Raw genomic sequence first — 17,249 nt, 5'->3', positions numbered from 1 at the left:
AATGTGGATTAACCCTTTCGCGTCCGCATAAAACGTGGAAATAATGAAATTTTTCATCAAGGTATTTATTCTGTAGTAGCTTACAGAGAACATTTCTTATTCAGAACGTTTTCTTTGGTCTAATTTACATAAATTCAACTAAATCTTGGAATAAAAATTAAATTCACGTTTGACCCAAACAATGCGAAAGGGTTACCCCTTTCTGTTCAAATATTGTCCTTAAGGTGTTTCCACAAGAAAATCCTTTATTCCTAAAAACAATCAGGACACGCGTTTATTGCAAAGAATAAAAAAGAAAGAATAATAACATTTTAGCTGTGATTTTTTTTTCATTATGATTAGTTGCAAAAAGTCTGTAAAGATTTGCCCAAAAAAGCAATGAATGACGTCACTGTTGTGTTTTTTGTCTCTTTCAGAAATTGATAAATATAGGATTTTTCTTTCAGTAGGGGAGGGCGGGGCTAATAAAGTCACTTAAGGGTTTAGAAAAAGCCTAAAATATCATATTACCTAGCTAGATAGAACAAAATGATCTGAGAAAGAGTTGTAGGGCAGTAAATTTCCTAAAGAAATGAGCTAAACATTTCGCTTTATCTATTTGAGGAGCTTTTTCTAAACCCTTAAGTGACTTTTTTAACCCCGCTCTCCCCTATACATTAAAAATGAAATTCCTCAATATTTTAACAATATTTTCTTTATTGCATAAATTGTTGTTTTTTTGTCAATACATAGATTTTTTTAACACAATTAATATCCATTAATATAGATTCTCTTTAAATTGTATTAATCTCTCAAGTTAAATTTTCTACTTATCAATCTTTCTTTTTTTATTTTTTTATTCATCAATAGGTGCTTTAGCCTTCTTTACTTCCTTTTCCTTTCTAAACTTGTTTATGTACACTTACAGAGAAAGATTCATTTTTTTTTATAAAATATCTGAAATGTCAACACTGATAAAAGAAGATTTAAAAGTTACATTACTCACTTAAATATATTATACTCCAAATATATTTTTCTTTAAAAATATAAAATTTTTTTCAACAGACAACAACATTTAATATCTTGTTTTTTTTTTGGGGGAAATCTCTATATAGTTTTTCTTCTATTTACCCTTCTGCGTAGCTTTTCTTTTATATTATCTTTCATCATTTATTTACATATTCTTTTTCTTCCATACTCTCCTTTTTACTAATATTAATTAAATGTCACATTCATGTTAGGTTTTCCATTAGTTAAGTAAGTTTTTTTGGTTTTCTCCTTAAATCGTTCAACACACATAACTCGTCTCAATTAATAAAATCTTAATCGCACATAGGAAAAAAAATACATTTCTTGAAGAAAATAAGTTTTTTTTTCATTTTTAAAATACATTTTAAAATGGTTTTAAATATTTTTTTATATTGTCATTGGTTATGTTTAAAAACTTTTAATGTAGATCCATTTGTTTGCATAGATATACGCTATATATGTATGAAAAGATCTGTTAAAATTGTTCTGTATAGTTATAAAGATTGTATGTTGAGTACTGAAAGTCCACAGGAAATGAGTTTGTTTGTAATGTAGCTTACAGCAAAAAAAATACAAGTATAGAGGTATATTGTACACCGATTCACATGGAATAGTGGACAAAATTATTTGGCAAAAATTTCGTCTCAAATATTCGCTAATTTTAAAGGTATTTCTTGTGACAGTCATTGTGTCTCTCCACACATTGGAATAATTTTTATGTTCCTATGTATTTTTATAACCATCTACGTACTTTAAATTCTCACTAAGGGGTATTTTCTTCTTTTTTCTTCTTCATTTTGTTAACTATGAGTGAGAAAATAGGTTGACACTTAGCACAAGAATTTAATAACTTTCTCTCAAAAATTTTTTGTCTCTTTGGAATTTCTCGCATTTCCTGCCTAAAAAAATTCTTTTTTCTTAACATTGAATCTCGACTTTTTTTTCCATTCTTACTATCATTCCTGCTCATCTACTGTTTTATTTATTTTATTTTCATTTTTTTTCTTGGGGTAAATCTATTTATTCAACTGTTACAACAACAAGAGCAAACGGTGGGGGTTTTTCACCATGAACTTTTCACTATCTCGAAGGATATGAATTATTGCGGATTTATATATCATCTAAAATACTTCTCTAAAAGAGGGGGATTCTTCTAAATTGGCATATTTTCTTGATTAACTATTTCATTTAAATGCCTGTTTTTTTGGTATTTCACAAAAGGGGTAAAAAGGAATGAAAAGAATGTTCAAAAAATTCCTTTTTTAAACAAAATTTTTTAAAATTAAATTCAATTTGTAGCTGAAGAACTCATATATGCTTCCTGATTTAATTTGCCCTTTGAAAGCTTCTGAAAAGCTCTAAAATAAATTGAATATGTGGAGGAAATGTAGCGGTTAATCCGCGTATATTTAATAATATAAAAAGTATTCAACTTTCATTTGATGTTGCAACTGCGTAATGAGAAAAGATTCTCTCAAAAGTATTATGATGCAACATTTCTGTTCTCTATGTTATTCTATGCTTTTAATTAAATTATTTTTATTGCATATGAGAGTCAAAGATAAAAAAAAAAACGCTTTTTAAACTAAAGGCAGAAAAGGGGATTAATTAAGCTGAGGGGCGTAGCCAGAAATCAATTCAGAGGAGGGTGTTTTCAGAAGATTTTTTTTAGATAGAAGAACATTAGAATTAGATAAATAATAAGGGTACTTAGAAGCTGAAGTTTAAGAATTTTGTTATTACTTAACGGCCGTTGAATTCGAATAAGCAGCATTAAATAATTTATTTTAAGAAATTCTAACGGTAGACGTTTTTTTCTCTAAGATTTGATTAGTTTCATATAATTTTTTAGCGTTTGACGTTTCTTTTCAAACTAACCAGATTTACTTTTAGCTTTTGACTTTTATTTAAAGTTTGATATTTCTTTTCTTTTCTATAACGTTTGAAGATTTCTTTAGCTTCTGATGTTTCTTTTCTAGTTTCTGACGTTTATTTTAATGTTTGACGATTCTTCTGTGGTATTAACCGTTTATTTTGTAAGATTTGACGTATTTTGATTTCCGATTAAAACAGAAACGTCAAACATCAATTTTTTTTATGTTTCTTTTCATGTCAAACGTTTATATTATTTTTATTGTTTTCTTTCACTTTAAAAATTGAAATTTATTTCCTAACGTCTTTACGTTTGATTTTTTTTATTAAAAAAATTGACAACTACTTCAACCTTTAATAATTCTCTTTAAAACTTTTAATCTGAGAAAAGAGGTTTTTGACCTTTTTTTTATGAAGTTTAAACACCTAAACATCCTTTCTGACTATGCCACTGACTAACTGATAATATCTGGATGTACTCTTTACTACGCTCATTATTTTTAATGAGAGAGAAGAGTACCTACCAATACCTGAATGTAAAAAAAGTAAGAAATAAATTCTTGAACATTTCTTTTCATTCTTTCGCACCTTTTGTCGTTATTTTTCAGCATCTTTTTATGTATTTCTCGCATTTGGCTCTAACAATTCACGTGAAAATGACTTTATGTATCTCTAATCACAATGTTACTGGCGAGAAATACATTTTTTGTCTCATTTCTCTAATATCAAAATATGATTAGACATTTATTAACTCTCATAAAAGGTTAAATTGTTTAAATTCTTCACCTTTAGTAGTGTTAACATTCATTTTTTTTCTCTTTGTAATTGTTTAAAGTTCTCAAAATTGTTGATGATTTTGCAGGAATTTAGTTGATTTCATTAGAAAAAAAAATTATTGTTTTATTTTTAACATTATAAACTCTGATAGTCTTCAACGATGGGTTGGGTTGTATTAACTGTTATTCATTTTTCTTGATATATTTTTAGATTTTCATGAAAAAAAAAAGTTGGAAAAATTAAAAATTCTTGTGGGATGTTTTTTTCACAATGTGTACGATACTGTACAAAATTATCTGGGTCTTTCAGAAGGTTGTATCCTTGAAAGCCCAGTAATTTCTCTGTGTGTGTGCTCTTCGAATTTTCCGGCATAGACATCGAGTGTTGATGGGAGAAGAGGGGCGGTAGGAATTTTCTCAACTAAAGTGCATTCTTGTGGAAAATATGGTGGAGGAGGGAAAACTGTGTGAAAACCTACAAACTAATTTAGAACTTCTACGCAATTCGAAATGTTCACAAAAATTTACATTTTCTTCCTTACATCCTGTTATTCCAATGTCTATAAAAATCTTGAGATGAATGTCAGAAAAATCGATGACGATTGTGAGGAAATTAATACATTTTTTTTTACTTTTCTCTCTCTATTGATTGAGTCTTTGGATTTTTTCTTTAAATCAAACATTTTTCTTCTTCTTCAAATCTTTGATCTTGCATCACAACACACACACTCAGAATAAATCTAAAAATATTTTTTTTTCTTTTTTCTTAATATTTCTCTTTTAAAATGGAATACATTGTCTGGGAGAATTATTTGTTTTATTCTCCGGGGAAAAGTTGGCACAAAATATTATATATTAATTAATATATTTACGCATACAGTGCTACGAATAATTTTATGACCAACTTCTACGGTGTTTCTTTTGGAAGTCGACTTGAAAAGGAATTCAAATTTATTATTTTCCTACGAAAAATTTATTTTAAGTGAATTTTTACTGTTCAAAGGAGTTTATTCATCGGTCTATTGAAAACTTCTTCATTCACAAAATAGTTTTGACACATTTTATCTTCTAAAGAATGCAAAAAAGCCTTAGAAATTGTTAAAGAAACTTCCCATTTTCTATTAAGATTATACGGAAAAAAACTGGCAAAACTTTGTCAAAAAAATGCGAACATTGCGTCATCGTTTTATATATTTTTTTCCTTTTTTAATACCTTTAAATCCAAATAGGAAATGGAGAGTTTCTTTGGAGATTCCTTAAACTTTTTTTGATTTTTTACAAGATAAAACGTATCAAAATTGTTTTGAGAATAAAGAAGTTTTCCATAGACCGATGAAAAAACTCATTTGGCAGTAAAAACTCACTTAAAAAAACCTTTTTTTGTACATACAAATCAATAAATTTGAGTATCTTTTTGAACTCCGTTCATTAAACTACTTCAAAACCTTCAAAAAACAATTTTTAACTGCCGAAAGTTAAACATTTAACTGACTATATTAATTTTTATCTCAATTTATGTACTAAGAGGAGCAAGTTAAACTTTTAGCCATAAAGTAAAAATGTAATACATATTTTAGGGGAGAACTTAACTGAAATATTGCACTAAAACGTTTTAGGGTTTTAAATAGTTTAGCTGTGCGGTGGCTTGAGTTTACCCTTTTGGGACTTGTGACGCTCCCATACACAAATTACGGTCTCTCAGGATGCTGAGCAAATATGTATGTAGGTATGTTAGTGAAATTCCCAGCAATGAACCTCACCTTGCCGTTGGTGTTTGGGCTTGTGTGCCTTGTCTGAAACTAAAGGCTATACCAACCAGGGTTACCCATGTTGGGCAGGCTTTAGCTAGAGGCCAGACGAAGAAGGTTCCGGGACTCCACGTATTGGAGGTTGGATCTGGGGCTAACATCCCCTTATCTGTAGAAACTCAATTGTTACGAATGTGCATAATAATAAGCCTCGGATCGGTTCGGAAAATCTAAGACGACCAAGCAAACGCAAAACGGATAATGATATGCTAATCGGAACATGGAACGTACTCAGTCTGTACAGGACCGGCGCGCTTTTGGCGCTTATAAAAGAATTTGAGAGATATGGTCTCGCAGTTTTGGCTCTTCAAGAAGTACGATGGCCTGATGAAGGTAGAATTGTTAAAAAAGGTCACTCGCTGTATTACAGCGGAACTAAGAGCAGACATGAACTTAGCACTGGTTTTCTGGTGAACAAGTCCATGAAAGATAAGGTGCTCAGTTTCACACCTGTGAATGAGAGAATTAGCATGTTGCGTCTGAAGGGACGCTTCTACAATATTACCCTCTTCAGTGTGCATGCCCCGACGCTAGACAAGGATAACGCAGTTAAGGAGACGTTTTATGATGAACTAGAAAGGCAGTTTGATCTGACCCCAAAGAATGATGTTAAGATCGTTCTTGGTGATTTCAATGCCAAGCTAGGCAAGGAAGACTTCTTCAAACCAACCATAGGTACTCATAGTTTGCACAACACAACCAATGACAATGGTATGCGACTATTGGATTTCGCTACCGCAAGAGGACTAATAGTGTCATCCACTTTCTTTCCCCATAAAGATACACATAAGTGTACATGGAGGTCGCCTGATGGGACGACCTTTAACCAAATTGACCATGTCTTAGTGGATTCTCGCCACGCTACCTCTGTACTTGACGTCAGGTCAAAGAGAGGTGCAAATATGGACTCAGACCATTTTTTGGTCTGGGTACGTTTCAGGGCCAGACTGGCAGTGTCTAAACTGAAAGAATCAAATAGGATTCAGAAATGGAATCTCCGTAAGTTTAATAATGAAGACGTGCAGAGACGCTTTCAGTCTGCCTTGGAGGAAAAGAGACGGTCGGTGGGTTATGACGGAGGAGGTGTGGAGGAGAAATGGATGGACCTTAGAGAAATAATAATATCAACAGCCGAAAATACGGTAGGTAATGATCGTCCGAAGCGAAATGAGGAATGGTTTGATGAAGAGTGTGAGCAGGCAATGAAACGCAAAAATGATGCTCGACTAAAAATGTTACAAAAAGAAACGCGAACTAACAGTCGTAATTATTCCTTGGCGCGTTTAGCTGCCCATAAAGTTATAAGAAGGAAGAAAAGACTCTTTGAGAAAAAGCAAGTTGAAAAGATTGAGAAAGACAGTTCGAAAACGAACTCTAGAGCTTTCTATCTTGGTATAAAGAGTAAAAAGGGCGGATTTCAAGCGGCAGCGGGGCTGTGTAGAGAGTCTCCTGGGGGAAGGGTACTGGCAGAACCCAATGAAGTTCTGAAACGATGGGCCGAGTATTTTGAGGAGCTTTTGAATTGTGGGATCGAGAGTAAAGACCATCAGGGGCAGCGTGCGGATGGGAGCTCCGGGGATGATGACTTTGGTGAAGTGGGAGATGACTCGTGTGAGGCACCTACGCTCGCTGAAGTTGTTGAAGCCATTAGGGAGCTTAAGAACAATAAGGCAGCTGGGATAGATGGAATACCCAGTGAATTCATCAAGTACGGTGGGCCTCCAGTCTGGGATGCTGTTCATGACCTGATTGGGGAGATCTGGAGACAGGAGGAGTTGCCGATGGAGTGGAGAAAGGCAATTATTTGCCCCATTTTTAAAAAAGGGGATAAACTGGAGTGTCACAATTACCGTGGCATATCTTTACTTTGCTCCACATACAAGGTGCTGTCGAGAATTCTGTACAAAAGGCTCCAACCATACGCAGAGAGAGTGTTAGGTGAGTACCAGGCCGGTTTTCGGGCTGGAAGATCCACTGTTGATCAGATCTTCGCACTCAGACAAATACTGGAAAAATGTCACGATCAAGCCATTGAAACACATCACCTTTTCGTAGACTTTAAGCAAGCCTATGATAGTGTGAAAAGGGACAAACTGTGGCATGTGATGAAAAAGTTTGGGTTTCCAAGCAAGATGATTCGCATGTCACGCATCACGGTTCAGGGAACCGAAAGTGTAGTAAAGATTGGCGGTCAACTGTCCCCAAATTTTGACATTGATTCAGGACTGAGGCAGGGGGATCTGATCTCTCCACTACTCTTTAACCTCGCCCTGGAGGCGGTGGTGAGAGAGGTAAATATAAGAGAACGTGGAACCATCTTTAATCGCTCTGCTCAAATACTTGCTTACGCAGATGATGTGGATATGATTGCAAGAAGCCGCCAGGAGGTGACACGGACCTTCGGTGAGTTAAAAACTGCAGCTGAACATTTTGGCCTGCAAGTGAGTGTGCCCAAAACCAAGTATATGGTTACAACCGCTAAGGGTAGAACCACGGCGGTCCAGGACTTAGTTGTGCAGGACAGCACCTTTGAAGCCGTTGACAGTTTCAAATATCTGGGCTCGCTAGTCAACAAAGAAAATGTAGTAAGTGCAGAAATAAAAGCAAGAATAAATCAGGGCAATAAAGCCTTTTACGCACTGCTACCGTTATTGAGGTCGCGGTCGTTGTCGCGTACCACGAAGGTAAAAATCTACCGGTCCATGATTCGGCCCGTGGTCACCTACGGGTGTGAGGCGTGGACTCTCACAAAGCTTGACGAAGAACGGCTAGCCATTTTCGAAAGGAAAGTACTACGCCGGATTTATGGCCCCATCCAGATTGGCCCTGATGAATGGCGGATGCGCTATAATGATGAACTATACCAGCTATATAGCGAACCAAATATAATTGGTCACGCCAAGGCTGCAAGACTAAGATGGGCTGGTCATGTCTTGCGCATGGACAGCGCGCGCCTGGTCAAAAGGGTATTTGATGGGAAACCCTGCGGAACAAGAAGGGCCGGCAGGCCCCGGAAAACGTGGGTGGATGACGTGGACAATGATGCGCGGCTTGCTATCGGAAGAATGTGGAGGTCGACAGCGATGGACAGAGACGTATGGAGGCTTAAAATTGCACAGGCCAAGGCCCAACTTGGGGCTGTAGCGCCAACTTGATGATGATGTTAGTGAAATTTGCGCAACTAATTAACGCCTGAAAGAACATATATAGTTGCTTTTGTATATAATATTATTAGCTTTACAGTGGGGGGTTGAATTTATGGGGAGAAGGGTGGTTGGTCATATAGTCATTCGTAGCACTATGTTGGCCTAACAAACGGTGTATGTACAATCCATTTGGTGGGGGCGGGCGAGTAAACACGGTGGGGATGTTAAATGATAAATTCAGTAATGAAACTAAAAGCTCAAGTCTAGTTATTTGACAAATAAATCCTTGAGGGTGGAACAGAGGGAGGTTTCACAGGAATCCTTGGAATCATCCTCCTCGGTCTTACTGAACCACAGTGAGGAGGATTTGGAGCCACTGGGTTTCTTGGAACGTGCCGACTCCTTGGGGATGGCGCCTTTGCTGGAGCTGGAGCTACTGCCTGAGCCGCGTCGGAGGAAGCCCTCAATGGCACTACCAATCATGTGGGCGTCTACAAAGGAGGACTTTGTGTCCCATTTTAGGCGTCCCCCCGACTCCTTGGGGTCCTTTGCCTTGCGCGTGTCTTTTGTGTCACGGTCACGAAAACGATCCAGGACATCCTTGGAGAAGGAGACACTCGGTGTGCTGGTCTTGGTGGCTTTCTTCGTGGCCATCGGTTGGTGACGCTTTGCAAACCATCCCGTCAGGACGGAGCTCTTCTCATCCGCACTTGCGATGAATTGCTTGCAGTTGTTGAGTACGGATACATCGAAACTATTGGAGCGACTGGACTTCATGGAGCTGCGTCTGTGCTCCGGCGATGTGGATTTCTTCGACGGTGGTATTGGGGTTGATGGGGTGTCTTCGCATTTGTGAATTTCCGTCGCTGATGATGAGAGCGACGACAGGAGTGTCATGAGGTCGGTATTTGTGCACACGATACCCTCCTTAATCCTCTTGCCCAGAGCAGCAGCTGGTGAGAGGGCTGGCGATACGATACATGGCATCTCAGAGGCGCGTCGGTGGGATTGAATTGGTGGCAACTGGGTACCCACAAAGTCGGAGTACCTACGATTTGTATAGCGCATTGGGGATGCACTTTCACCCTCCTCCAGCGTTTGAACCTCACAGACTTTCTCACTGCTCGTATTCCACAGCCTCATGCGTGCCTTCCGTGCCTGCACAATGTCATCCATGATGTCAAGCTGCAGGTTGTGGATGCTGCCCCGGTGATCTGTCGATGGGGGCCCTGCGATACTTTCTCGCCGAGGGCCACTGGCAGGTCCACTGAGAGCTCTGCAATACGGTAAGTTTCTTTTAATTTTCTTTATGACTTGTTTTTTGGTTAATTTTATTTGAATATGTCCGTTAGGCAACCATATTTTTTTCAAAAAATGCCTATAGGATTTGAGGGGTTGTTTTAGTCTGCACCCCATCTCTCGTAAACTTACTTTATACTTTTAAAACCAGCTTCAAATTGCCATAAATTAATCCCAAAATAATCTTATTGCCATAATTGCAATAAAATTCGTATTTTCAATGAAAGAAAAACAATAAAAGCATAAGAAAGTGAACAAAAACCAATAAACTTTCCCGAAAAAAGAGTAGCATAGATGTTCGTGCAGCTGTGACACAATTAAGTGAGGATGAAATTATCTCTATAAGGTTCAAAACCCTCCCTCGACTAGCTCAGGGGGTAGTTTATTCTTCACTCAGGTTACAGGGCTTTGACTCTTCTTCTCCTCACAAAAGGATTCTCTCCAGCGGGTGTCTCGATCTACGGTGGTTTCTCTTCCTGCTGCTGTTGTGATCTCCTTCGGGGATCTCCTACTCTCCACCGACGTTCAGGGGCTCGCCTGCTGACTTCTTCTGTGCAATATTTCCCTCACAGGATATGTGGGTGCGTTTCAATTCTCGCTGTGTGAGATCTGGCTCACCTGAGGAACCGTGTGATAGCGTTTCTATGAGCGCTGGCAATTGACGACCAGGCCACAGACTTCTCCGCGCACCAAAGGTGGCGATAGAGATGTTCCCAGGCAAATCCGGCAATTGACGACCGGCAGGTGAGCTTTGGCTCTTCCACGGGGCCCGTATGTGCTGGATTCAGGCAATTGGCGACCTGAATATCTCGTCAGAGGAATACTTCCCTTGTCCTGCTGACGCTTCCGGCTATTGGCGACCGGGGAAAGCACTTTTCCTTGCCAGTAAGACTGGCAATCTAACGTCCAGACACAGGCGGCAATTGACGACCGACCTCTGTGTCCGATTCGAGCCTGTGAGATGCGCCAAATCTTCCAACTGATTCTCCCCAATCTCCTGGCGGGTTCCCTTGGCGTGAATCTCTCCGACGCAGCTGATGCAATTCCTGGGACGACACAATTCCACTTCCGGCGTCTTCTTTTGGCGGGAAGCTGTCCGACACAGATGCTGCAGTTCCGGGGAAGGCACAAATTCACTCCCGGCGTCTTCGACACTCTTGTAGATCTCACTGGACAGAATTCTACTCCAGACTGAACTTCGTTCCCTGTGGGGATGGAAAATTTATAACTAAAAGTAGCACACAAATACATACAAAGAACATATATCATGCACACACTCTTCGGCTTCCTTCGTCGTTTTGGAGACATTTTGACAGAATAAAAGTTAACCTCCCAAAAGCCAAGTTCAAAATTTTTTCGCACGTTACATCACCCATAAGTTGTGAAAAGAAAACAAAAAAGATAAAAAAAAAGAAAAGGGGATGAACGTGGAGGCCCCTTCATGTCCCAACGAAAAGAGAGTGTGCAGAAATGGAATATGAATTTTAACACCAACACCTCATTAAATAAGGAATTTTAAATTTATGCTTTAAGATTAAAGGCTTATTTACTACATTAACTGAATTTACCAACACCAAATGTATAGGAATATTTTAAGGGGTTTTATAAGAATTAAGATTATCCTGAATTCAATGTGCGAGGGCTAAGGGCTTCGAAAGAATGGCTGGTCAGGCCCTGCGGAGTTTTATGAACGAGTCCTCTCAAGACTTCTCCACAGATGTCCTCATCCCACAGGACTGGTGATTCCCATGGAAGTTTTCCCTCCGTCCCAGCAGGTATCTCTTCCTTTACCTTGCCTCGACAATGTCTTGTGATCTCCCTCAAGATCAACCCAGAGCTTTCATTAGATCCCCTTATGCTCCACAACATCAGAATCCCTCGATCTTGTGATCCCTGAGCAATTAATTTATGAAGGAATTGCGAACAGCGATATCTCAAGATAAGATTTTGGGTCATTCATAGTGTGCAACAATAAAGTTCTCGCAAATTTGGGCGTCTCGTTGAAGGTATCAACTTTACTTTAAGAAAATAAATTGGTTGGCAGCCGAACTAACGAGTGGTTCGCAACGCGATGCATCACCGTCAGTTATGGGCGCAATTATGCTGTAAGAAAAAACATAATTAATATATAATGTTCCATAATTTGTGCTCCAAGAGCTTCCAAAGAAATTGGGATTCGCCATCATAATTTTATGCCACCCATTATTTCCTACAGGCAATTACCAACCGCAACCGAAGTTGTCTGTGCAGGGAATATGGTGAGACAGGACTTTCTCCCAACAATTCTCTGGTCTTCTCGCAAACTCGTAGAAGTGGGGCTCATGGGTAATTTTCATACCATGAACTTCTGACTGCGCAAAAAGGGCGAAAGATCCTAGCTACGTTAACCAAGGCTGGCACCTCTCGTTGGCTCCTCGCTCCATAAGTCGCACGTAGGCTTAAGATTTCATACAAGTCCGTTCGTCCGTTGTCCCTTCGCAGCTGACACCAACTCCCTAAAGGAACTTCTCCTCAGAAGGCCTCTTGGCAAGGAATCCTCTATACCACTTCTCCTTCTCTCTCTCCTCCTCCTTCTCTCTCTCTTTCTTTTCCTCTCTTTTTTTTTTTTTTTCCTCCTCCTTCTCTCTCTCTCCTCCCTCTCTCTCTCCTCCTTTCTCTCTCCTCCTTTCCTCTCTCCTCCTTCTCTTCTTTTACTGAGTTCACCTCCCCTCGGCATTTCACCGGCCCCCCTACCCTCTTTTTTATTCCACCAATCTCCAGCTCACCCGGAGGCCCCGAAGTACTTTTCTCTCATTCTTTTCAAAAAACGTAGACGGGGTGGAATTTAGACATGGGCACGAACGGGGTGAACCTTCGATGAAGATTTGGCTTTTCAGGGCCTCGGCTCCATCCGTGAGATTGCGTACTGGTGGATGTGAACTCAGTCGCCGCCACCATTTGAGCAAAAGGCTCATAAGCAGAGTTATCCCAGGTTGGTGTAAAGGACCACCCCTTTCATTGGGCTCTTTGTCAATCTGACTCCTGTTTTGCCTTTCTCTTCTCTTCTCTCTTTCGCCGCTCATCTCCTCCTCAACTCCTCAATTTTTTTTTTTTTTTTTTTTTTTTTTTTTTTTTTTTTTTTGACGATTCCCTGCCTTGAGGTCCCCGTCAGAGGGCACCAATAAAAAGGAGGAGACAACCTTGGAGGTCCGCCATCCTCACATCTTTGCAATCCATCCATGGGCTCACGCGAATAAGTATGGGTTTGGATGACACTTTTCTGCCCTACCAGTGGAGGTGGTCGCGAGGCAACGAAAGTAAGGAAGTCCTTCTGTATTTTCAAGTTATTCTCTAACGCGGAATAGACGTGAATGCGATTAGATATTGATTCTACTTATAGGTGGGATGGGTCCTATGCATCTTGTGCATGAATTTCATAGGGATAGGAAGGAAGGATATAAGCGGATTTTGCAAAGTGCAAGGGAAAAATTACAAGGAACAAACGTCTTCAGCGTTGAATCAGCGCATGCCATCCGAGGGAGTTCTACTATTTAAAAGCAGACTTGACTCCAATGGATTTTAGACGCGACTCATGACCAAGGATGCTCCATGGTACGTGCGTCATCTCATGGGTGGCCTTCCCAGAGGCGCTCATACAAAAATCTTCCCAAAACAATATTTCATACCATCATTGATCAAGTGACAGCGTAAAGAAGGAATAATCCGTATACCTTCTTCCGGATTACCATGTAAAAGAAAACCAAAGAGGGAGTAAATGGAAGCGGTATTAACCAAGTTCCATGAGGAACATGCTTCGATCTCCTTAGCTCCTTGCTGTCTTGGCAAAAGGGTGTAAAAGACATTCCTGAATAAATTCAGATCCCTTTTGTTGCGATGCGAAATCGCTGAAAGATAAATTTTATGCTCAGATTTTGTTATGCATTAAATAAGAAAATTGAGAACCACCTAATTGCGATTGAAATCAATTTGCAAAAATATAATAAATTGGATAAAATCCCTTGGAGGATTTTATAATATTTTGTGACTTGTGTTTAATTAGGCTTTATATCTTTCTTGTGATATCTGGCAATTCTTCCCGAATCCACATCCTCCAATTCATAGGTATCCCCTCGCTTTGAGATTACTTTGGATTTGACCCAGAGAAGAAATTTATGTTGGATGCCCTTAGCCTGATCAGATTGCCCAAAATTTCGGCGCCACACAATATCTCCAACATTAAAAGAATGAACCCGTTTACGGAGATCATAATTCTTAGCATTAGATTGGTGCGCCTGGCGCAATCGAGGACCCACATTCCTTCGGGCATCTCCCAACTGTTTTAATCTCTCCTTCAAACCCAGAGGAGGTCGGATATTTACCACAGAATACTGATCTGAGTCCGTGATCATTTCCATCCCAAAATTTATAAAATAGGGCGACATTTTAGTACCCTCATGTATGGCTGAATTCATCGCACACTGAACCTGATAAATATGATCTCCCCATTCCTTGTGGTGTTTCTTAATATAAGCCCGCATTGAGGTGATCAAAGTACGGTTTGCACGCTCTGTGGGATTGGACTGGGGATGATACAGTGGCGTTTTCCAATGCTGAACGCCATATCCTTGGAGGAAGGATTTGAATAATTTGGACTCAAATTGTACTCCATTATCTGAAAGAATGATTTGGGGAATGCCGAAAACACAAAACACACGATTCTCAAGCACCCCGACGAGCTGTGGAGCTTTGGCATTCCTTAAAGGAAAAGCCAGGACAAATTTCGAAAACCTATCCACCACAACTAAAATATCAGTATAGCCTTTGGAGGTTTTAACTAAAGGACCAATGTAATCTAAAGATATGGTCTGCCAGGGCCTCGTTGCCTCCACAAATTTTCCCATAGGGGGAGCTAAAGGCACATTTGGGGCTTTTGAGGCTTTGCAAATCTGGCAGTCCTTTACATATTTGCCGACCTCCTTTCTCATTTTTGGCCAATAATAAAGGGTGGAAATACGGTTAAGAGTTTTGAAATATCCAAAATGTCCAGCTCTTGGCTCATCGTGGTACTTCCGCATCACATCAACGCGATCCTCTTTGGGAACCACCAACTTCCACCGATGCTCCACCACACCCACATCGTTGAGCACTCTGCAGAGCTTATACAGCCTTCCATCTTCCACCTTGTAATCGGGAAGCTTCTCAGGGGTCTGTGTGGCCTTCTCGAAGAGGGAACTGTACCACTTGTCCTGAACTTGGGCGACGGAGCTGATGTCGAAGCATCTTGACAGAGCATCAGGGACTATGTTTTCTCTTCCTGGCCGATGTCTCACCTCAAAATCGAACTCTTGCAACCTCAATATCCAGCGAGCAAGACGGCCACGAGCCTCCTTCTGCCTCAACAGCCATTGTAATGCTGAGTGGTCTGTTTCTACCACAAAACGGGCCCCCACAAGATACTGGCGGAATTTTTCAATGCTGTACAGCACACCCAGAAGCTCCTGCTCCGTGGTGGTGTAATTTTTCTCGGCGGCCGTGAACTTCCTCGACATATAGGCAATTACCCGCTCCTTATCATCCTCCCCCTGCACGAGAACGCCTCCACATCCGAAGTCGCTACTGTCTGTCTTCACTCGGAAGGGTTTGGAATAATCGGCGGTGGCCAGTATAGGCGCGGAAATCAGGGCACGCTTGAGATCCTCAAAGGCACGGTCAGCCTCAGGTGACCACTCAATTGATTTGGGTTTTCCTTTGAGAAGATTGGTGAGGGGCAGAATGGTGGTTGAAAAATTTGGGATGAACTTGCGATACCAGGACATCATTCCAATTACCTGGCGGAGTCCCTTCACCGTGCGCGGAGGGGTGAGTTGAATGATGGCATCAATCTTCTCTGTGTTGGTAGAGATTCCCTCTGAAGAAATTGTTAATCCCAAAAAGCTCAACTCGGGGACACAGAATTTTGATTTCGCCAAATTGATCGTGAGATTGGCGGCTTTGAGCCTCTTCGCAACTTCTCCCAACATCCGCACATGTGTCTCGAAGTCAGGTGTCACGACCAGCACATCATCCAGGTAATAATACACAAAGGGCTCCAGATCATGCCCCAACACCAGTGACATCAACCTTGCCATAGTCATGGGAGAATTGACTAGCCCAAAAGGAGTTCGTTGAAAACAATATAACTTCCTTCCAGGTAACGCAAAGGCCGTTTTCTGCTGATCCTGGGGATCCAAAGGGATCTGGAAAAATGCTTCTGACAGATCAATGCTGGATAAGTACTGCGTGCCAGACAGCTGGGACAAAATCGCCTCAATATGGGGCAAGGGGAATGTGTCCCTCACGGTGACATTGTTTAATCCTCGCGCATCCAAACAAAATCGAATCCGCCCATCCTTCTTGTCGCGAATTGTGACCGGGTTCAACCACGGAGTGGGCTCGCATTCCCTAATCACGCCACGTTTCAGCAGACGATCCAATTCCACATCCACAGCCTTCATCAGGTGGGTTGGAACCGGATAACACCGTTGGTGCACAGGTGCGTTGTCGAGAGTATCAATTTTGTGGGTGATCAGATGAGTGCGTCCAAAATTATCCTCCGTGGTGATGGGAAATTGAGGGATAACTTCATCTAATCCGGCGCGTTCCTCGCTGCTGAGAATCACCGGATGTCGACTTAAAGCATCACACCTCTGTGGATTTGGCTTGACTATCCTCACGTCAAACTTCATCCAAAAATCCACTCCCAGAATCAATGGCGAATGCAAATCGGGGACAATGAGGACAGGTAAAAGGTGTGTTCTGCCATCAAAGGTGATTGGAACATCGACGAGTTCGGTGCACTCATGCATGCTGCCGTCTGCAGTTCGGACAAAAGTTAATTTTGATGCTACACGAGATATTAAACGACTTCCCTTCAATAATTCCTCCGATCCTTTTCCCAAACACGTGTGAGTTGCTCCACTATCCAGCAGTCCAATCACATCGCGATCAAAAATTCTCACCGCGGCGTAAGGTCGACGATCATCCTCATCAGGAGTGCCTAACGGCCTGTCGTCCACCTCACAAATTGTGACAACACTGCAGCTGAAATCCTGAGCAATCCTTGGGTGAAAAATCGGAAGGGGTTCACTGAAGTCGATTAAATCCGCACATCCCATTGTATCTGCAGCAAAATCTATCAATGTATATTCTCCAGCTGATTTAATAACATCCAGAGTTGTAACAGAGACAGATGAATTGAGTGCTTCCTCACCAGAAGATGACAAATCAACTCCATTAACCTCTTCCACATCCTCAAAAATAGGAATTTTCTGCAATACGCGGTCTAATTCTTCGTCCACTGCAGAATAACTTTGAAAATCCAC

General features: G+C 40.5%; 3 protein-coding genes across 3 annotated transcripts in view; 1 reads left to right on the top strand and 2 right to left on the bottom strand.

Annotated features, from left to right (window-relative positions):
* The window catches only part of LOC129791241 (fatty acid synthase-like), a 1,176,504-nt gene that overhangs the window by 66,644 nt on the left and 1,092,611 nt on the right, over positions 1-17,249 (top strand). The gene's annotated exons all lie outside the window — the stretch shown is intronic.
* The window catches only part of LOC129789960 (pupal cuticle protein), a 1,201,887-nt gene that overhangs the window by 129,339 nt on the left and 1,055,299 nt on the right, over positions 1-17,249 (bottom strand). Inside the window, exon 5 of the mRNA XM_055827107.1 lies at positions 12,984-13,039. The gene's annotated coding sequence lies outside the window, so the exon portion shown is untranslated. The remainder of the gene's footprint in view (positions 1-12,983; positions 13,040-17,249) is intronic.
* Positions 8,710-17,249, bottom strand: part of LOC129789892 (uncharacterized) — a 52,858-nt gene continuing 44,318 nt past the window's right edge. The window contains exon 5 of the mRNA XM_055827011.1: positions 8,710-9,886. Within this exon, the coding sequence (XP_055682986.1) occupies positions 8,878-9,886 (1,009 nt within the window). The 3' untranslated portion in view covers positions 8,710-8,877. The remainder of the gene's footprint in view (positions 9,887-17,249) is intronic.

The sequence above is a fragment of the Lutzomyia longipalpis genome, chromosome 2 (genome assembly GCF_024334085.1).
Source record: "Lutzomyia longipalpis isolate SR_M1_2022 chromosome 2, ASM2433408v1".
NCBI lineage: Eukaryota > Metazoa > Arthropoda > Insecta > Diptera > Psychodidae > Lutzomyia > Lutzomyia longipalpis.
The sequence above is the reverse complement of the archived record's forward strand: the minus strand, read 5'-3'. Positions and strand labels throughout refer to the sequence as shown.